Source organism: Nomascus leucogenys, chromosome 24 (genome assembly GCF_006542625.1).
Source record: "Nomascus leucogenys isolate Asia chromosome 24, Asia_NLE_v1, whole genome shotgun sequence".
Classification (NCBI taxonomy): domain Eukaryota; kingdom Metazoa; phylum Chordata; class Mammalia; order Primates; family Hylobatidae; genus Nomascus; species Nomascus leucogenys.
Window position 1 is genome coordinate 10,169,716 of NC_044404.1, and position 22,165 is coordinate 10,191,880.

The window sequence follows — 22,165 nt, forward strand, 5'->3', positions numbered from 1 at the left end:
GCCTGTAATCGTGGCTACTCAGGAGGCTGAGGCAGGAGAATCACTTGAACCCAGGAGGTGGAGGTTGCAGTGAGCCGAGATCACGCCATTGCACTCCAGCCTGGGCGACAGAGCAAGACTCCGTCTCAAAAAAAAAAAAAGAATTCTTCCTGGGCTGCCAGTGAAGAGGATGGTGTAGATGATGCAGCGAGATCTCTCCCCCAACCCAGAGTCCCTGTTCTCCCTCCTGAAGGACCCAGGGGATGGTGAGGCCAGAGAGGGAACGAGGCATCCTAGTGTCAGACTTTCCTCCCGAGACGTGCTGTTGAGACCCAGAGGGCGAAACTCTGGCTTCTAGTTGAAGGGTGTGGGCAGGAAAAAGAGGTGGTCGGTCATCTAAGAACTCCCGGGGGTCGGGGGATGAGCCCCCCATACTGTCTGAATCGAGGCCTTCCCTTGAGAAGAATGTTGCTGGCGGAGGAGGCTCCTGGTGCCTTTCCTGCCAAGCGCACACAGACCCCTGAGTTGAGCTGTTCAGCTGCACCAGAAGGCCCTTTTCTGCAGTGAACTGGTTAGCTGTGCCCGAGACAGGGAGGAGGAGCTGGGATTGGCATCCTCAGCAGCCTCTGCTGCTACCTGGGGCTCCACTTCCCCTCTGAACAGCAAGGCAAGGGCCATGCACCTCCCTCTGTTTTGACCAAGCAAATGACCACTGTCGTGGCTGAGTCCTGGTTCTGTGGCACCATGGCCTTCCGCCCTGTGGAACCCTGATGAGGTATTTGGTGGCATCAGCCGTGTGTCTGTACCCAACACAGATGAGGGTGACGCCCAGCCCCCAAGCCCACCTCTCCACATAGTCTGCCGCGTGGACAGACAGACCCTTTCCTTTGTGACAGCCTAGCCAGGGAACGGGGGATTTCATTCTGCGCCAAGGCTCCAGCCTGCCCGTGTCAGGCATGACGGAGCCCAGGCGCAGGCTGCTGGGACATGCTGATGTGGTCGCCTTGCCCTCCAGGTTAACTTTCCCCTTCATCCCACAGCCGTGCTCACCGGTTGTTTGTCTTTCCGTCCATTAGGCAATACTGAACACTGCGCAGCTTGCAGAGGTCTCCTGGCAGCCCTCCTTAGGAATTCTGTCTGGCCCCGATCAGAATACTGGAGACGAGACCGCGAGATTGATGAGTTTGCCTTGGGAGTCGGTGAGAAGGTGAAACCAGGGGCGAACATGGGTCAGAAGGTCACTGGAGGGATCAAGACTGTGGACATGAGGGACCCCACGTACCGACCCCTGAAGCAGGAGCTCCAGGGTCTGGATTACTGCAAGCCCACCCGGCTGGATCTGCTACTGGACATGCCCCCCGTGTCCTACGATGTCCAGCTGCTGCATTCATGGAACAATAATGACCGGTCGCTCAACGTCTTCGTGAAGGAGGACGACAAGCTCATCTTTCACCGGCATCCGGTGGCCCAGAGCACGGACGCTATCAGGGGCAAAGTCGGGTATACCCGTGGGCTGCACGTGTGGCAGATCACGTGGGCCATGAGACAGCGGGGCACACACGCCGTGGTGGGGGTGGCGACGGCAGACGCCCCCCTGCACTCTGTCGGGTACACAACCCTCGTGGGGAATAACCACGAGTCCTGGGGCTGGGACTTGGGGCGCAACCGGCTGTACCACGACGGCAAGAACCAGCCAAGCAAAACATACCCAGCCTTTCTGGAACCAGATGAGACATTCATTGTCCCTGACTCCTTCCTGGTAGCCCTGGACATGGACGACGGGACGCTGAGCTTCATTGTGGATGGACAGTACATGGGAGTGGCTTTTCGGGGACTCAAGGGCAAAAAACTGTATCCTGTAGTGAGTGCCGTCTGGGGCCACTGTGAGATCCGAATGCGCTACTTGAACGGACTCGATCGTAAGTGTCTCCTCTGCTGTCAGAGGCAATGCCCTCCCTCTGTCCCCATGGTCTGGCTGGGCTCAGGCCAAAAGTTGATACAGTCATTGGAACTAAAGTGTTTTGAAGATGATATTCTAGTGTATTCAGACCCTCAGAGGCAACTTTTGCATCTGGTTAAGTGAGGAATTCTACCCAGAGTCTGCTAGATTACCTAACGGTGCCTCATGAATGAATGGACAGATGGATGGATGATGGATGATGAATGAATAGATGGATGAATGATTGGTTGGATGGATGATGAATAGATGGATAGATGAGTGAATAATGGATGGATGAGTGTATAATGAATTGATGGATGAATGTTTGGATTGATAAGTGGTTGAACAAATGGATGGATGGATAGGTGAATGGGTGGGTAGGTGGGTGGATGAGTGTTTAGACTGATGGATGGATGAGTGGATGAACAAGTGGATGGATAAATGAACGGATGGATGGGTGGGTGGGTGGGTGGATGGATGAGTGGATGGATGGATGGATGGATAGGTGGATGGATGGATGGATCGGTGGATGGATGGATGGGTGGATGGATGGATGGATGGATGGATGGATGGATGGATAAATGAACGGGTGGATGAGTGGGTAGATGGATGGATGGATGGATGAGTGGGTGGATGGATGAGTGAATGGATGGATGAGTGGATGGATAAGCAGATAGACTAATGAATTGATAGATGGATGAATTAATGAGTAGGTGGTCTTTGTTTCTCTGGGTGACCTGCCTCCAGGTTTGATCCTCAGTTGACCAAATTCTAGCCCAGTTGCCAGCATATCATCGAGCTGGGGTTTGTAACCTTGGGGATACTAGGGCCTCTCCGGTAAATGAATGCTAGTGACCTCTCTCACTCATTAGATAGGCTTAGAGTCTTTCTCTTCTGCTGGAGGCTTCTGAGTGGGCTCCTTTGAGATACAGTCCCAAGGGATTTGTTCAGTCATGAAGTTGGGGAGGAGCATGCGGATCAGAAACAGGCTGAGTCAACAGTGAATTCCACCTGTCCCTTTGGGAAAAGGAGTGGCCTTTCTCAGACTGTGAATGCAGCCCATGTGTAGGGGCACTGTGGTGGTGTGGGAGGTGAAGTCTCTGTGGCTGCCCAGTTGGGAGCCCGTGATAGCAGGAGGGCCTGGCATTGCAGAACGGCTCACCCCGTGTACGGCCCTCTCTCAGAGTTCCTTGCCTGCGTGAGTCCCTTCTACCACCTGCAAGTCCCACGTCGGGAAGCAAGTGGGCTGGAAAGCTCCATCCACCCATGGGCTGACTGTCCTTAAAGGGCAGGTTTGGCTCAGCACCCTGAGTTCTGACCCCACCCTGCAGGCCAGGCAAGAGGCGGAGGGGGGTGAGGCCCCCCACCAGAGGTCAGGAATACAGATGCTGACTCTGTCTTGAAGTCTCCAAGCCTGCAGCTTCTCCTCCTGTTCCTCCTCCCCCACGTCAGCCTTTGAAAGATACTGGGGAAAGTGTCGGGGTGGTCAGGCATGCGCAAACGCTTACATATTTCTCTTTGGAAGCCTCCCTGCCCCTCTTTCTCTTGGTCCTATGCTGTGACTTTGACCGTGATGGCAGTGAGTTGACAGCCACACACAACATCTGTGGTGCAGGCTCCCAGGGCTGCTTGGTCCTCGTCTGTGCAGCCTGGCGCCCCTAGGTCATGGGACTCCTGGAAGAGGTGGGTGGCCAGGTCTGCAGCCAGCAGGTAACCTCCCCGGGGAAGTCACCTCGGAAATGGATGAGGGAACCAGCAGAGTGAGTTCTGCGTCTGTCTCCCCAGGTATCAGAAATGAGTGGCACCACGTCCACAGCCAAATTTGCCTCAAACTGGTATGGGTGTGGATTGGGAGCCCTGGGCACATCCTGCCCAGGACCTAGAATCTTGAGGAGCCCTGGCCCCCAGCCCTGCCTCCCTCCTCCCAGCCAAGGGGTGGTCACGGAGCCAGGGAGGTTAATGTCCATTCTTTGCAGACAGACAGATGAGGGGACTGCCAGTCCTGCTCTTGCTGCCTGGCCACTGAGACCGTGGGGCTCCGTGAAGATTTCCAGCCCTGTGCCCTCTGGGAACATGCCCCCTCATACTGTCATGAGCTCTGCGTTTGCACAGCTTCACGGTTATGTATCACAGCTCCAATACAGTACACAGACCCCTGGAGTGGCTGGGAGGGGACTGGAGCCTGTTTGAACAGAGGGTTCCGCCCACCCAGTCCTGGAGGTGCAGACGCATGTCCTGTGAACAGGCGATTTCCTGCTTAGTTAGCTCTGCATGAGATGGGAGGTTGGATGCTTTCATAATTTTCCTTGTTTGGAAAATCCTAAAGGTGTTGGGTGAGTGGGGGATAAGAGAATGGGAATCAGTATTTGGGAACCGCATCTGTGAGCTGGAATCTAGATGGCCACTCAGAGCGTCACAGCCGGGCACTGTTAGTGAGTGATCAGGATGCTTTTTCCTCTCCACCAGCATCAGATGCCCGGCAAGTCCTGGTCAGACATGAATGGGCCCTGGGCCACGTGGTCAGTTGACTTTAGAGGCTCCAGGTTGGAAAATAGATGTGGTCGTTCTTGGGACACTAAGCAAAACATTGGAGGGTGGGGCACTGTCACAGCTCCGCTGCAGCGTGGTGACAGGGTGAGGCGCGGGTGTTAGCACCGCCAGCCTCAACCCGCTTAACCCGACACCTCCGGACACTTATTGAGGCAGTATCTTGTGTCTTAGAAGTGTTGTTCTGTGGCTGGGCACAGTGGCTCACGCCTATAATCCCAGCACTTTGGGAGGCTGAGGCAGGTGGATCACGAGGTCAGTAGTTGGAGACCAGCCTGGACAACATGGTGAAACCTCATTTCTACCAAAAATGCAAAAATTAGCCAGGCGTGGTGGTGTGCACCTGTAATCCCAGCTACTCGGGAGGCTGAGACAGGAGAATTGCTTGAACCCAGGAGGTGGAGGTTTCAGTGAGCCAAGATTGCACCACTGTACTCCAGCCCGGACAACAGAGCAAGACTCCATCTCTGGGGGAAAAAAAAAAAAGTATCATTCTGGCTGCTCTATAGAAATGGATGGCAGGGGCAAGAGTGGCCTCTGAGAGGCCAGGCCAGGGAGGAGCCAGGCTTGTCCTGGTGAGGGTTGGGCCAGGATGGAAGCCGGGGAGGTGGGGGCGAGTGGGGGGGGGGGGGCGGCCCAATTCCAGGACTCTTTGGAATGGGCTCATCCATGGACCGGATGTGACGAGAAAGGGAAGCACCAAGGTGACTCGAGGTGTTTGGGTTGAGCAGGTGGAAGGCGGGGGCTGCTGACCCGAGATGGGAAAGCCCAAAGGAGGAGCAGGTGTTAAATTTGAGGCGCCTTTGACACATCCAGGGCGCCCTGCAAGCCTAGTCTCGGAGAGCGGTCAGTGGGGGAGTTGTCTGCATATAGGCGGCTTCATAGCTGCCACCCTGGGTGAGGTCACCGGGAGTGGGGGCTAGAGAGCGAGGAGAAGAGGGCTGAGGCTGAGCCCTGCTTAGAGGCCAGGAGGGTGGGGGCTGAGGGGACCCAGTAGATTTTGGTGTCCTGGATGCCAAGTGAGGAAGGGGCTTTCAGAAGGGCAAAGTAGCAGCAGGTCAAGTACATAGACGGCTGAGAACTGTCCATCAGCTTTGGCAACAAGGAATTGACAGTTGACTTTGAGGAGAGTCATTTGTGTCAGGGGGCACGGGAGGAGCCTGATGGAGTGGCTGGAGGAAGACAGATGGGGTATTCGTCTCCTGGGGCTGCTGAACACATTACCACAAGCAGGACAGCTGAAAACAGCAGAAGCACTCAGGAGGCCAGGTGTCTGCGATCAGGATGGTAGCAGGCTCCACTGCCTCTGAGCTGAGGGGGAGCCCGCCCAGGCCTCCCCTTGCCCCTGGGGACTGCCGGGAATCCTTGGCGTTCCCTTGGTCTGTAGATGCCTCCCTGAGTCCCTGCCTCTGTTTCCCCAGGGTGTTCCACCCTTGTATGTGTCTCTCTGTGGCCCCTCCTCTTCTTAGAAGGACACCAGCCATTGGATTCAGGGCCCACCCCAATCCACTATGCCCTCGTCATAATGAAGTATATCTGCAAGGCCCTGTTTCCAGATAAGGCTCCACTCTGAAGTTCTGGGCAAACATGAATTGGAGGACACTGGTCAACCCGCTCCAGATGTGGAGGCAGTCAGTGTAGACCATCTCCATGAGGCCTTCCTCTCCCTGTGCTGCCACCTGTGGGGGGTGAAAGATGAGCCTGGAGCTCTGTCCCCTCGCATCACCCCCACTGATGCTGGGGTGCCCATAGTGAGGTCAGAGGCCACCCAAGTCCCCTGTCCCGGGAGAGGTGGCTTTGCCTTCCAATACAACTAAAGAAGGGGTGTGTCCTGGTGAGATCGAATCCCAGGGTCTGCCTGGGAGCAGAGCATGGCTCTGGCCAGGCCTGGCTGGATCTGTCACCCTTTTTTTTTTTTTTTTTTTTTTTTTTGAGACGGAGTCTCGCTCTGTCGCCCAGGCTGGAGTGCAGTGGCGCAATCTCGGCTCACTGCAAGCTCCGCCTCCCGGGTTCACGCCATTCTCCTGCCTCAGCCTGTCCGAGTAGCTGGGACTACAGGCGCCCGCCACCATGCCCAGCTAATTTTTTTGTATTTTTAGTGGAGACGGGGTTTCACCGTGGTCTCGATCTCCTTACCTTGTGATCCGCCCCCCTCGGCCTCCCAAAGTGCTGGGATTACAAGCGTGAGCCACTGCGCCTGGCTGTCATCTTTTTTTTTAGAGATGGGGTCTCACTATGTTGCCTAGGCTGGTCTCAAACTCCTGGGCTCCTAAGCGGTCCTCCTGCCTCGGTCTTCCAAAGTGCTAGGATTACAGGCGTGAGCCACCATGCCCAGCCGGATCTGTTTTCTTGGTGGCAGACCTGATCTGGGGTTTTGCTGTCTCTGTCTTGGAGGTGGAGGTAGTTCCACTCCCTGGGATAGCTGGAGAATCATCAGTGTCCCCGCCACACCTGGGTTCGACTTCCGCGAGGGGCAGCAGTTTGTAGGGCAGCTCAAGCAGTTTCCCTGCGTGTGTGCCTTCCCGGGGATCTCCCAGCCCACTGTCCCGTGTGGCCTCCTTCCTGCATGCCAGGCAGAACCCCCCCCAGCCCCCAGCAGAGTCCCGGCTTCTACACTGGGGCCGTGGCTGGGCTGAAGCAGGGGTACTGAGTTCTCGACGTTTCCCTGTGTGGCCTCCCCACTGTCCAGCCAGCTGGGGCCACAGGCCCTGTGCTCTGATTCCTCCTCAAGGCTCGAGGCACAAGGCCTTGTGCTGAGGATGCAGCCAGTGAGGCTGCTGTGTCACTCTCCCTCTCTTTCCTGGGGGGCAGGAGTGGAGATGGCCATTGCTGAGTGGGGAGACACAGGGCCTGGCCTGACCCCGGGCCTGCCCGCCACCCTCCCTGGAGATGTGGAAAGGCCTATTTGCAAGCAGCAGGCTGGCAGGCAGTCCAGGGAGAGCCCCTGACCTCGTGGGTCCTCTGGCTCCACCCCCACTGCTTTAAAGACATCTCCCACTGAGGAGGCATCTTCCACGCAGTTCAGCATTTTCTAATTTTCTTTAACGGCTCCCAGATGGGTTTGGTGTGGTTTGTCGTGGTTGAAGGTTCAGGGAAGTCAGCTTGTCTCTTCAAGATCAGCGCCTCCTCCCAGGTGCCTCCTTCCTGCACTCCACTCCAGCCAGTCTCTGCGGGGAGCTACTCATCAGGAGACTGATAGCCCCACCACCAGGGCCTCCTCCCCCCTCCCCTCCCTCCCCCCTCCCCCTCCCCTCCCTCCCTCCCTCCCTCCACTTCCTCCCTCCCTTCCTCCTTCCACTTCCTCCCTCCCCCCTCCCCCTCCCCTCCCCTCCCTCCCCTTCCTCCCTCCCTCCCTCCACTTCCTCCCTCCGTCCCTCCACTTCCTCCCTCCCCTCCCTCCCTCCCTCCACTTCCTCCCTCCGTTCCTCCACTTCCCCCCTCCCCCCTCCCCTCCCTCCCCTTCCTCGCTCCCTCCCTCCACTTCCTCCCTCCGTCCCTCCACTTCCTCCCTCCGTCCCTCCACTTCCTCCCTCCCTCCCTCCCTCTGCTCCCTCCCTCCACTTCCTCCTTCCCTCCATCGTCTCCCTCCCTCCCTCCCTCTCCTCCCCCCCTCCTCCCTCCCCTCCACTTCCTCCCTCCCTCCCCCCTCCACTTCCTCCCTCCCTCCCTCCCCCTCCACTTCCTCCCTCCCTCCCTCCCCCTTCCACTTCCTCCCTCTCTCCCTCCCCCCTGCACTTCCTCCCTCCCTCCCTTCCTCCCTCCCTTCCTACCTTCCTTCCTACCTACCTTCCTTCCTTCCTTCCTTCCTTCCTTCCATGTCAGGGAGGGGTTGTTCCAGACCCTATTCCCCACCCTCTCCAGAAGGTCTGGTCATATGAGGACCACAGGCTCTCAGAGTTCGGTGGGGGATAGGGGACCAAGGGTGTCTGATCACCTAGATGGATCTCAGGCGTCCTTCCCCAGTTGACAAGGACAAAGGCTCCACATTGTGTTTGGCCGTGCTCTTTCGTAAGAACTGCTTAGTGTAGAGAAAAACACACACACATCCTATGATGGCCACCCGACCCATGACATTCTAGAATCCATGTCCCAGAGCATGGTCCCCACAAGCTGCTTGCAGGGCCAGCCACAGGAGCCATGACAGCTATCGGTGAGGACATTGCGGAAGCCGGGGCATTTTCTGATGCGGAACATTTTTCCTTGACCTCACCGTTCTGCAGCTCATTCATTCAGCCTGTGAACTGGGCACAGCACCACACTCTTGAGGCTTGAGTTGGGTTGAAATCTCTCAGGGAACGGCGAGACAGTCGTGGGTTGGGGCTCTGGGGCTGTGCATGTTCACGTGGGCCACCAGGTAGCCGTTTCTCACAGAAATGTGGAAGCTAGTGCATCGTCTCTTCCAGTTCCTCAGCCTTCTGCTCCCAGAAATAGCGCCTGATTGACTTCCTGATTTCTTTGCTGCTCATTCAGCATTGCACTCTCATTCACAGAAATTATTTAAATGAATGAGCGCCTAGGCTTCCCGGGGATGGGCATAGCAGCCAGAGGCCCCAGGCTACAGGGCAGGTGCCCACCCCCTCGCTGGATTTCAGCAGGCACCTGGGTTTGTGGCTGGAGTTGGGTGCAAAGCTGGCAGCCCCCAGTCAAGAGTGTGGAGGTTGGGGAGAACTCCCTGGTCCTGGTAGCGAGCAGCTGAAATGGGGGCTGGGCATTTTTTCACGGCACGAAGCCCATGTCTGTTTCTGTGGCCATGCATTCTTGGTCTCTGCCCAGCCTTTGGAAAGCAGTTAGACCGGGCCCTATGCGCCATCAGTTTCCTCCTACAAGATCAAGGAGGCGTGACCTGTTTATGTACTTGAGGCCCCAGAGAATAGACCCATTCACAGGATGCCTGGGTGACTCTGGTCCTATTTTCAGCTCATAACGCATCACTGCAGCCATTCACTGCCACTTCTGTAGCCTGTCTTGGTGAATCCCGTGACCCGTCCCTCACTGGTTTATTCAGTGAGATCTAGAGATGGCCAGGCTGTGGCAAGTCCTCCACCCCACACAGCTGCGTTCACAGGGGATGGATTGTGGCAGCTGGAGGGCCTCATCCCTTTGGAGTCCGTGGCTCTCAGACCTTGGACCTGTAACTCTCACCTCCCCAAGCCCATTTCCCCATCTGTAGGTTGGGGTCACAGTCCCCATCAGGCACACAACTGGTGCCCCACAGGCCATGGCTGGGGTTGGGGCTGCGGTGTCAGACACTCAAAATAAGGCGCTGGTTGGAGCTGGGGGCTTATGTGGGCCTTTGCAGTTTAGAAACCTTTTTTTTTTTTTTTTTTTTTTTGGAGATGGAGTCTCATTCTGTCGCCCAGGCTGTAGTGCAATGGCGTGATCTCAGCTCACTGCAACCTCTGCCTCCCAGGTTCAAGCAATCCTCCTGCCTCAAACTCCCAAGTAGCTGGGACTACAGGCATGCATGACCACACCCGGCTAATTTTTGTATTTTTAATAGAGATGAGGTTTTGCCACGTTGGCCAGGCTGGTCTCAAACTCCTGACCTTAGGCGATCACCCACCTCCGCCTCCCAAAGTGCTGAGATTACAGGCATGAGCCACTGCGCCCAGCCTAGAAACGTTTCTACATGGGTTGATTCGAAACCCGTTAACACCAAGAGGGTAGTGACGGAACTCCCTCTCAGCCCTCACTGCTTCAGCCTGGCAGGGCTCTTGGACCACATTCAGTGGCTCTTGGAGCTTTCTCAAGTGCCTTCCAGCCACAGGGAGAGCCCCTCCACCTTCCGGCGGGGGGCTGAGCCACATCCTACTGGGAGGGAGCTCAGAGCAGCCCACGCCCCTTGGCCCCGATGAAGGCCAGATGCAGGTGCGCTCCTAAAGCAGAGAAAACACACCTCCAAATTCCCCACTCCTCTGTGCAGAAGACCCACTCCCGACAGCCAGGCCAGGCAGAGGGCTGCGATAAGCACTTCTGGCCTTCAGGATCTTGGCTGCATGGGGCTCTGGGGAGAATCTGGTCTGGATTCCATGTCTTACAGATGGGGAAACAAGTCTAGGCAGATGGAGGGATCTGCTCCAGGTCAGGCTGCGGGGCAGGGTCTGGAGTCACCAGGCTGGGTGTTTTACCCGAGGGAAACCCAACCCTGTGAGCAGCCGGGTGGGTGGAACCCAGTCCCACCCCATCACGAGGGGTCTGTGGGATTCTTGACCTTAAAGAACCTGAGGTTATTTCATTCCTCCTTTCGTCTCCAAGCGGAGCTCCTCTTAATCATCCTAAGCTGGCCACGAAAGGCCCCCTTTCAAAATTCTCCATTAAAAATACTGAACATTTCAGTTCCTTGTCAGGAACTGTGGCTATGACCGTCCATGGGGGATGAAGAGCAGTAGTCCCTCTTCTTTTGTTTATTTATTTATTTTTTCAGTTTGGGTTTTTTTGTTTGTTTTGTTTTTGTTTTTGTTTTTGTCGTTGTTTTTGTTGGTTTTTCTGAGACAGAGTCTTGCTCCGTCACCCCAGGCTGGAGTGCGGTGCTGTGATCTCGGGTCACTGCAACCTCCACCTCCCAGGTTCAAGCAATTCTCCTGCCTTAGCCTCCCGAGTAGCTGGGACTACACGCCCATGCCACCATGCCTGGCTCATTTTTGTATACTAATTTTAGTAGAGACGAGGTTTCACCATGTTGGCCAGGCTGGTCTTGAACTCCTCCCCTCAGGTAATCCGCCCACCTCGGCCTCCCGAAGTGCTGGGATTACAGGCGTGAGCCACCACACCCGGGCTTTTTTCATTTTTGAGACAAGGTCTCTATGCCCAGGCTGGAATATAGTGGTGCGATCACAGCTCACTGCAGCCTTGACCTCCTGGGCTCAACCGATCCTCTCGCCTCAGTCTCCCAAGTCCTGGCCAATTTTTATTTTTTGTAGCGATGAGGTCTCCCTATGTTGCTCAGGCCAGTCTCAAACTCTTGGGCTCAAGCAGTCTTCCGTCCTTGGCCTCCCAAAGTGCTGGGATTACAGGTATGAGCCACTGTGCATGACCTGGTCCCTCTTCTTTTAAAGCTTGGGGTTTAGTAAACGCATTATCAAGCCTAAGGTTCATTCTTTTATTTTGTAACAGCTTTACTGAGCTATAATTCACATACCTTACAATTCACCCATTAAAGTATCCAATTCAGTGGCCTCTCGTGTGGTGAGATCTAGGAAACAATTTTGGAACATTTTCATCACCCCAAAAAGAAACCCTGTACCCATAAGCAGCCTCTCTCCACTCTGCCGTGCCCCACCCGTAGTGTTTGGTCTTCAGTAATTGATTTTCGTATATTTGAGACACATTGGTGAATATTAAAGAACTTTAATCCACTTTTTACTGGTAGGATGGAGTTTTACGGGTTCCTTTAGTTTTGGGGGCTGACTTTATTTTGCTCACAAAGGAGTCTCAAAGTCAAGGGGAGACTGTGGATGAAGCCTCAGATCCATTGGTTTCAGGGCTTTCCATCTGCAGAACAGCGTGGGTGGCCCCATGAAGGTCCAGGTGTGCTCACTCATACCTGGTTTCAGGAAAGAGCAGAGAGGGGTCTGCTCTGGCGAAGCGGGTGAGCAGGGCCATGCAGCCTTCCAACTTTCAGAAGCCTTGGAAGGCATGAGTTTCAGACTTCTGAGATCTGAAGCTGACGGCTCATCTGAGACGCAGCTGAATGAACACAGCCTCCTTTGTAGGAAGGCAAGGCTGGGCGCTCTGGGAACACAGGACGGAGGTGCCCGGGAGGCTGCAGCTGGAAGCACTCTGTAACCCTGGGGCCTGAGGCAGCTCTGCCCAAGTTCCCCCTGGCTGTGAGAGAGCCCCATGTGCCTGGGGCAGTTGCGGGGAGAAGGCCCAGGCAGCTCTGGGGGATCAGCCGAAGCTGGGCTGGCATTTCCAGTTTCCCAGGGCCTGAGCTTGGCCTGGGCCCTCAGCCTCACTGTCAGACAGAAGCACAGACACCCAGGGTTTCTCTGGCTCCATGTGGCACAGAAATGACACCTTCAGGCCATGGGGCCAGCCAGGCCTGTCACGTATGATTCAGGACAGGGCTTGCCATGTCTTCCTTTGCAGCATGGTTAGTGGCTAAGGGCATTGACACTGGGCCCAGCCCGCCTGGATTCAGATCCCAGCCCTGAACCTTGGCACACTGGGTGTCCCCTCTGTGTGTCCTCAGTTCTTTTTTTCTTTTTTTTGGACAGAGTCTTGCTCTATCGCCCAGGCTAGAGTACAGTGGTGTGATCTCAGCCCACTGCAACCTCTGCCTCCCGGGTTCAAGCAATTCTCCTGCCTCAGCCTCCTGAGTAGCTGGGATTACAGGCACACGCCACCACACCCAACTAATTTTTGTATTTTTAGTAGAGACGGGGCTTCACCATGTTGGCCAGGCTGGTCTTGAACTCCTGGCCTCAAGTGATCCACCCACGTTGGCCTCCCAAAGTGCTGGGATTACCGGCATGAGCCACCATGCCCAGCTAGTCTTCAGCTTTAAAACCGAGGTGAGAACGGTATCTGAGAGCAGCTGGTAACAGAATATGATTCCCTTCCTGAAGCCTGCGTGGGGTCCATTGCTGGGGGTGCGTGCTGGGAAGAGCTGGTTCCCACGTGCTCCTACCAACAGGCCCCAATGGCAGCTGCTTGCCTGGACAGGCAGAGTCACCAGTGGGGAAGAGCAGGGATGGCCTGGGTTCGAATCCTAACTCCATCTCCTGCCAGCAGGGCGACCCCTGGCAAGTCATTTAGACTCTGTCCCTCAGTTTCCTCATCTATAAAATGGGGATAAAGGTAATGGTGTCTCTGTGACTATTAAGTCATTCATAAGAAACCACTGTGAGGATTAAATGAGTGTTAGCAGAGGGCTCGCCCAGGTGCCCAGCCCAGGGTGGGCTCCTGGTGGTAGCTATTGACATGCTAAATTTAAAATGAAAAAGCATTGCATTTTTAATTGTTTCTTTACTGATTTGAATGAATACTAATCAGTGATAATATTGCTGCCATGGTTAGCATTGTTTGCTGAACACCCACCCAAGCTACGCTGACCTGCAGTTTCTCTGTCTCCCCAGCCGAGCCGCTGCCGCTCATGGATTTGTGCCGTCGCTCGGTGCGCCTGGCCCTGGGGAAGGAGCGCCTGGGGGAGATCCACACGCTGCCACTGCCGGCTTCCCTCAAGGCCTACCTCCTCTACCAGTGACGTTCGCCATCAGACCGCCAGCGCGACAGCCACCTGGTGCCAACTCACTGAGCCGCCCGCTGCTGGGGCTGCCGCACCCTGCGCCTTGGACCAGCATCCATAGCCATGGACAGAGGTCCCTGGTCTTCCCTCATCCTCCGTGGCTGCCTTCATGGGACAAGGACCAATTCCAACACAGGCTCCTCTTTCCCCCTTCCCGACATCAGCAGAAGGCAGCATCCCTGCATGCCGTCCATATACAACCCCTCTTTGAAAAAAGACACAGAGAATAAACTCCTACGAAAGCCCTACATTGAGCTCCAATCTGCTCTCGGGGTGGGACGGGTGCTCCCCACACCTCCGGGAGAAGGCTGCAGCTACCTGGGGGTCCCAGGGTGGTGGGGGTGGCAGGTGGTGCCAGAGCTCTGAGAGCAGATACCAGGGGTATTAAGAGGTGCTTAGACAAGGGCTGGTGCCCGGCCAAGGGTGCCCAGCCCAGCAGGGCCATGCCACGGCAGATAAAGCTCAGGACGTCAAAAACTCACCATGGACACCAAGGCAGAAACCAAGAACTGTCCGCAGGCAAATAAGCACCCAGCATCCATCCCGGCTGCCGGTGCCCCATACCCTGTATTTATTCTTTAACAATAACAAAAGCCATTTATTTATTCCATCTAGAAAGGAAACCTTGTTTCAGTCCCCTCTCTCTGGCTGTTCTGTTACTTTCCTCCCACCTGTGCCCTCCCTGAGATATATATGCCTCGCCCGCCCTCCCTGCGCACATGTGCACACGTGCCCAGGCACAAGTATATCTTTGGGTCCCTTGCCCTGCAGTTTCCAGGGGGCTCTGCTCCAGGTTCTCTAGCGGGCCCCTCAGGGAGAAATAGCCTCACATGCAATCTGGGTGTCTTCGGGGGCCCGTCTGGAAGGGCTGCAGCAATTCCTCTGTGTCTCCAGGTAGCCGGTTAACTCTTGGGCTCCGGCATCCTTGCACATGGTTGCATTTCTTTATTCTTCTGTGGGTCTTTTGGTGTGGGTTTGATTTTGCTTTCGCTTTTCCAGTTGAGATTTCCCAAGTGCATCCTCAGAAGCTCTGGGTGTGCCAGAGGACCCCCAGAACTAAGAAGGGAGGGCGAGTGGGTCTCCATTCCCTGAGAAGCCAGGGGCAGGGCGGGATGGGGAAGACCAGGAGCAGAGTCGAGCCTCACAGAAGCCAGCGCGGGTCTCTGCTCAGCACCCCAGCTGGGGCTCCGGACCCAGGGTAACAGCCCCAGTTCGTCCCAACCCCTCTCAGAGCCTCAAGAGGGGTAGCTCGGCTGCTGGAAGAGAGGGGTGCCCTGTCCCTAGCAACCCCTCCACGTAGCATACCCCAGCACCTGCCACCGCCTTTGCCATTTCTTTGAGCTTGAAGTTAACTCTCTTAGAGTCTAACTTTGGTTCATTTCTGCACAGGTACAATAGATGACTTTATTTGTTTAAAATGTTTAATATATATACATATATATATATTTGTCTGTAAGAATTATGTTTTAAACAGCTGCTGTAGAGTACCTTTTTTTAAGTAAATCTTCCAGTGGAGTATATTTTTTAAAGCACAAAATTGGTGCCAAGACTGGGTTAGAAATGTACATTACCCCCTTATTATTTTGAGGGTTTTTTTTTTTTCGGGGCAGGGGACCTTACCTGTAAGACTTTTAAAGATTTTCCTCCCTCCTGTTTCAGGTGGGTCACATTCTGATGAATGTTTCCCTTGTACAGATCCCAGCTTATGGCCTCGACCCAGCCGTCCTCACGGATGCCGGGTGACCCTCTAGCTCTCTCTGCATCTCCCACCCCCCGACGCCCTGGGACCCTCGACCCCACCCTTCTCTCCTACCAGCCCAGAGCCTTGTGGCTTGTACAGTTTTGAAACTCCCGTTCTATTTTATGATGGTTGATAATAGTAACCTAATAAAGGAACGTTTGTTAAAATATCAAACCATTTTTGAGTTCCTCGTTTGTGCCTCGGGGGAGGGGAAAGAGACATGGCTGACCCCTCCTGGGTCCAGCCAGCTCCACGGCCCACAGTTTTCAGCAGATGTTGGGCTGACTCCCTACCACCCCTTGGCAGAGGGTGGGATGCCAGGCGAAGCCCCAGACAGAGAAGGAGGAGAGTCCTGGAGGGAGGACCCCAGAACAGCCTGATCCCCATTTCAGAAGTTCCTCAGCCTGGCAGCCCAAGCTGCGGAAACTTGCCGAGTCTAACAGACAGTGATTGTGCGCCTTTGTGAGCGCATCAGGTTGGTTTGTGGGGTTGTGGAACTTGAGTCGACCGTGGGCTTTTTAGGAGCAGAGGATGAGCCATTGTGGGTGTCCTCAGAGTCCAGGCTGTAGGGGAAGGAGCAGGTCCTTCATTCGTCTTTGTGTCCCCTGGGGCTGAGTGCACGGTGATGTCTGCTGAACTATTGCAGAGTGAACTTGTTCTGCTAGCCACGTGGGCAGAGCCCCCAACAGAAAGGACAGGAAACTCTGGCTTATTTAGGGGATCAATGGGTGATAAAATGACAGTCAAGAAATTTATTAAGATGTGATCACGTGTCACGGCTAGTTTCCAAAGAATTAGCAAGAGCATGTTCAGCTTGCGGTGGGGACGCTTCATTCTCAAGGTGTGTTGGGACCTGATGGTGCCGTGAAAAGTGCCTGGCCTGAGGGCCCAAGATCCCTGGGCCCAAAGACCCATGTTCCTTTCTCTAAGAGCCTCCTGACCAGCTGTCTTCCGACCACACACATCAGCAGCATCTGGCGGGGGGGGTTGTGAAAATGCAGATTCCAGGGTCCCACCTGAGATGTACCAACTCAACACTTCTAGGGCCAGGCCCAGGAATATGCATTTCCTCAACTCCCTAGGTGACCTTGCCTAAGAGAGTTTGGACACCACTATTTGTGACAGTGTCAGCTGTTTTGCAAAGTTGCTGGGTAGAGGGAAATTATTTGGTGGGTTGGCCCAGTGAGGAGCGCATGCAGTCCTGAGTCAGACCTGGATTCAAATACTGGCTTTGTGGCCTTGGACGAGCCTCCGGAGAACAGCAGTCACTAGTGTAGTACCTATCTCACAGGAGGATAGCAAGGGTAAGATGAGGCTTTCCGAACAGGACCTGGAGTCTTAGCGAGTGTGCAAACAAATGCTTTAAAAGCTCCTGCATTTCTGGAAAATGGCAGTTTCTGGGTTGTGACTTTGTTTTTAAGAATGGACCAGATGCCCGGGCGTGGTGGCTCACGCCTGTAATCCCAACACTTTGGAAGGCTGAGGCGGGCGGATCACGAGGTCAAGAGATCGAGACCATCCTGGCCAACATGGTGAAACCCCGTCTCTACTAAAAATACAAAAATTAGCTGGGCATGGTGGCGCGTGCCTGTAGTCCCAGCTACTCAGGAGGCTAAGGCAGGAGAATGGCATGAACCTGGGAGGCAGAGGCTGCAGTGAGCCGAGATCGTACCACTGCACTCCAGCCTGGGCAACGGAGCGAGACTCTGTCCCCTCCAAAAAAAGAATGGACCAGACATTCCTCAACCAACTTCCTGATAGTGATCTTCCTTCCCAGGTAAAGTCTCCAAAGGTCAAGGTGGGTATTGGGAAGAGGGTCCCCTAGATGCCTTTCCCAGACGCGATTGGATGAAAGGCGTGGTTTAAAATGATTTTCAGGTTGGAGTTCATGTCTGGGTTGCAGTTGGAACTCCGCTTCCTTTGAAGGGGGCAGCAGGGGAGGAGTGGGGTTGGGGTCGGGCGCTGGTGGGGGGAGGCACAGGGAAAATCAGGGCCCTTGTGTTGCCAGGAGACTTCTCGGGGAGCAGGGTTTTGTGCCGAAGGGAGTGGGATTAATAAAACCATCTGTGCAGACTTGGCCCATGTGGTTGTAATTAATCCCCTGCCTTCAAGCAGGTAGCAGACTCTCAGGGCTTGGCCATAGATGGGAAGAGTCCTCCCGTCCCCACCCTTCAGCACGCAGCTTCCCTCCCGCCTTCTCCGCTCCTCCACGAGATGAGGAATGTGGAATTTACTGAACCATAAACTATGCCGGGGGAGCTGGGGAGGGGGCCGAAGACAGAGCAATTAGTTCATGCTCCAGTCCAGACACCCAAACATGGTTGGATTCCAGCTGCAAGGAATATTTGAAATAAATGAGCTGCCCAGGGCCAGGAGTTTGCTGTGTTTTCTGTACGGGGCCATGGCAACCAGGGAGGAAATCGTGAGCTAGGGACTGGGCTCTAGAGTCAACAAATGATGTCCTGGCCCAGCAAATGCAGAGGAAGCCGCTCATGGCTCTCCTCGGGTTTCTCAAGACTCAGCTGCTGGCAGGCAGGACTCGGGCCGACCATCTCCCTGGTGCACTCAGACTGTGGTGTTCTCTCCTGGGTTCTGATTTTTTTTTTTTTTTTTTTTTTTTTTTTTGGTAAGAAAAGAGAAAACTAACTCTTCTCTGGAACCTTTCTTCCTGGGCCAGAGAACAGCTGCTGCTGTTGCTGCCGGGCTGATAATTATTTTCCTGGGTAGAGGAATATTCTCCGTGGAAAAGCTCAGGCTGAGGGCAGCTAGCTAGAGCGAGGTGGCACTGACCTTGTGCAGGGTTTGTCTTCCCGCCCCACCCCAACTGCAGCCTCTGCTGGGTCTGCTTTATAGGCAGGAAAGGCAAAGGTCTCCTCCAGCTCCCTTCCCTGGTAGCGTTTGGGGGTGAACCTTACAGCTGTCCCCAAAGATGTGTCTTACAAATGCATGTGAGTACCAGGACCTAATTGGGGATTTCACCCTGAAGTTCACAGATGCTCCCTGCATCTGAATCACCCGGAGGAACCTGGAGGAGAAAAGCAAAATCCTGGTAAGCTTGATGTGCAATAGGATGGGCCTGAGAATAGGCATCTTTGAACACCCATAGATGACTCAGATAACATTGTCCTGAAGGTTGCTCAGGTCCCAGCGTTACATGCAGAGTTGCATTCCATGCAGAGTTGCATCCAGTTACATGCAGAGCCGCACCTATGCAGACCTCTCTGCTGTATCCCCATGGTCCTTCAGAGTCCTGCTAGGGGCTGAGACGCACAGAAGCTTGGAGACCACAGGTATAGAAGATCCTGTTCATGTGGCCCTCCCCGCTCTCTCTGCTCTGTGTCTCAGAGCACAGGGACTCCCAGAGCTGCAGATCAATGCATCAATGCCAGGCACAAAAACTTCTCACCCAGGCACAAAAGTGCTCGTCTTAGGAATGAACAAAGTCGGTCCAAGGGAGAAATACTGGAGTCCAGGCAGGGAAACCTTGAGCTCTATCCTTTAGCCTCAGTTTCCTCAAGGAAATTAGACCCTGGAAAGCTGAACCAGGAGCTTGGAGACAACATTCAGGTCTACAAGCCACGGCCCACGCAAGACCCTTCCAGCAGGGCTATCCCCACGGGAGCTGCTCATGGGTATTTCCCACAACCTCAGCACAGCATGTAGGGACAAGGGCCTCATCAACCCACAACTGTGCCTCTCAGAGCATGTCTTTCTCTCTCTTTACACCCTAAGAAGCAAACATTTTAATCTCCCTCCCACCTACATCCCTGGGCCCTACCTTTCGAAAGATGTTCAGCTTTGCCAGTGATTTCTGTTAAGCAAAGTGGGGCCGCCAGGGTTTCTGATGTCCACAGGTGGAATCAAATCCAGTGGAAAAGGAACCTCACCTTCCAGGCTGGCCATGTGTGCAGGCTGAGTGACGGAGGAGAAGGGGCCTGGCTTCAGGACTGACGCCCGGCTTCCCACTTCCTGTCCAGGATGGTAGCTTTAAAGCCTGGAGCCTTGCCGTCTCCATCTGTGAAATGGGAACAACACTTTCCTCCCAGCAGGGCCACTGAGACCCACATGCTTAGGGCTGGGCACATCAGGGCCTGAGCCCAGGGTATTCCTATCTCACCCTTTTATTTGTAATTAAGGTGAAATTCAGATAACATCAAATTCACTGTTCTAAAGTATGCACATCAGTGTGGCGTGTAGTACATTCGCAATGTTGTCCAACTGTCACCTCTGTCTAGTTCAAAACATTATCATCACCCCCAGTGGGGACCTCACACCCATTAGGCAGCAACTCCCCATTCCCCTCCCCCAGCCCCTGGCAACCACTAATCTACTTCCTGTTTCGATTTGCCTATTCTGTACATTTCTTATCAATGGTATCAAACAAATAGGTGACCCTCTGTGTCTGGCGTCTTTCATTTCCAATTGGCTTTTTAAGGAATTGCTCCCTGGCCCCTCCCCCATGACTTCCCCGTGTATTCATTTCCTTATTTTGTCAAATGGGAGAACATTTCCTCTCTTAGGGTTGTTGTGAGAATTAAATGAGCCATGTATGTAAAGTGCTTAGAAGCTGGTCGCTGGTGTAGGAAGCAATCAATAAAAATAGCTAGTATAATTACTCCTCCACCCCCCAGGGCACCCAGAGACCCTTGTTTATGCTCCTAAACTCACTGAAGTCACCTAGTCCATGAATGACCCTTTCCTAGAGGGCACCTTGCAGGGAAATTGCCTGAGCCCAGGGGCCTCGGTTTATCAGATCCGGTTTTCTAAAAATCAGTCTGGTCACCAGGGCTAGCAGAGAGTTGGGTGATTAAGAGCTCTGTGGCCTCGTGCAGCTCCTCTGATCCCTAATTTCAAAATTATATTCGTTTCCTGGGGCTGCTATAACCAAGTACCACACACTGGGTGACTTAAAACAATGCACGTTTATTCTCTCCCAGCTATGGAGGCTGGAAGTCCAAAATCAAGGTGTGGGCAGGGCTGCACTCCCTCCAGAAGTTCTAGCAGAAGATCCTGCCTATGGCCAGGCGCAGTGGCTCACACCTGTAATCCCAGCACCTTGGGAGGCCGAGCTGGGTGGATCACTTGAGGCCGGGAGCTCAAGACCAACCTGGCCAACATGGCGAAACCTCGTCTCTATTAAAAATACAAAAACTTAGCTAAAAATACAAAAAATTAGCCAGGTGTGGTGGCGTGCGCCTGTAATCCCAGCCATTCAGGAGGCTGAGGCACAAGAATCACTTGAATCTGGGAGGCAGAGGTTTCAGTGAGCCAAGACTGCACCACTCACTCCAGCCTGGGCAACAGAGTGAGACTCTGTCTCAAAATCATCATAATAATAACAATAAATGTGATTTAAAAAGAAAAAAGAAGATCCATCCTGGCCTCTTCCAGCTTCTGGCAGCTTCAGACTGCATGGCTTGTGGCTTGTGGCTGCATGGCTCCAATCTCTGCCTCTATCTTCTCATGGCCTCCTCCCCTCTGTGCCCCTGTCTGTCTTGTAAGAACACGTGCCATTGGATTTAAGGCCCACCCAGATAATCTGAGATGATCTCATCTCAAGATTCTTAAATCAGTGACATCTGCTAAAACCCTTTCCCCAAATAAGGTCACATTCACAGTTTTCAGGATTAGGATAAGACACACCTGTGGAGTCCTAACTAGGGAAAAGGAGTCAGGCTGGCGGGACCAAGGGGAAGCAAAACGAGAAAGCAGATAAGCTGTAAATCTGCCTTTCTTCATGGTCCAGGACACAGCGCCCTCCTGCACAAATAACTCTCAATCTTCCCGTGCCCAACTATCACCAGACCCTCACCTGATAGGAAAATACAGGTTAGCTCACTGCAACCTTGGCATTTAAGTACTTCACAAAGCCCTCTTCAGCACATGGCACAAGCATCATCCTGTAAAATCCCAGCAAGCCTTTGTCTCATTGCAATCAGCTCCTCTCTTGCTGATCTGCCCGTTGGACCCTTGCAATGTTTTTCCAGATTTTCTCTAACAAATTTGCCTTTCTTTACCTACAATTGTCTTGGTAAATTCTTCTTACCCCCACGCCACTGACTTGGGGAGCCACCATGCAACCCTCCACACACACCTTCAGGGCAGAGTGCGTAATATTACCCACTCCTGGCGTGGCCATGAAGACGGATGAAACCAAGCAGGTAGAAAAGAGCCCAGCACCAGGCCGATGGTGGGTGCTGCCCGACAGGCAATGACTCCCATCCTTATTCGTGACATGCCATCTGCCTCCTGTCCTGCCCTCTTGCAGCCAGTCTCCTGAGACCAGATTTGCTCTAGAATTAATTGGTCGATGTTCTAAGAGATGAGTACCAAAGGCTTGCTTAGAAGCCACAAGACCAGGCTCAGACCAGAAACTTGTTGGATAGAGGACTCGGACTCTCTCTTGATCTCTCCTCTGACAGGCTACAGTGAGTGGGTCCTGGGCCCTGCAAAGGGTGGACATTGCCCAGGAGTCATTGGAAACAGGGGCTGAGCTCAAGACATCATGCCCCAAGTGCCAAACATTGCCTCCCGCCGTCTTTCACTGAGACAGACGGATGAAGCTTGCATCCCTGCAGCTTCTGCGGCCAGGCCTGCTCTGAATTCATCGTACAAGGAAATGGAATGTGAACCCCAGGCTATTTAAAGAGCCAGGGAGACTGGGGGCTCGGCGGGGGCCCAGCCAAGCCAGGGTGCCTCGGATCGGCACAGG

General features: G+C 54.2%; 1 protein-coding gene across 1 annotated transcript; it reads left to right on the forward strand.

Moving 5' to 3' along the window:
* The first annotated feature begins 1,028 nt into the window (after nucleotides 1-1,028).
* On the forward strand, nucleotides 1,029-15,627 carry SPSB1 (splA/ryanodine receptor domain and SOCS box containing 1). Its single transcript, XM_003274325.4, has 2 exons — nucleotides 1,029-1,898; nucleotides 13,543-15,627. The coding sequence occupies exons 1-2, from the start codon at nucleotides 1,205-1,207 to the stop codon at nucleotides 13,668-13,670; spliced, it is 822 nt and encodes a 273-aa protein (XP_003274373.1). The 5' UTR covers nucleotides 1,029-1,204; the 3' UTR covers nucleotides 13,671-15,627.
* The last annotated feature ends 6,538 nt before the right edge of the window (nucleotides 15,628-22,165 follow it).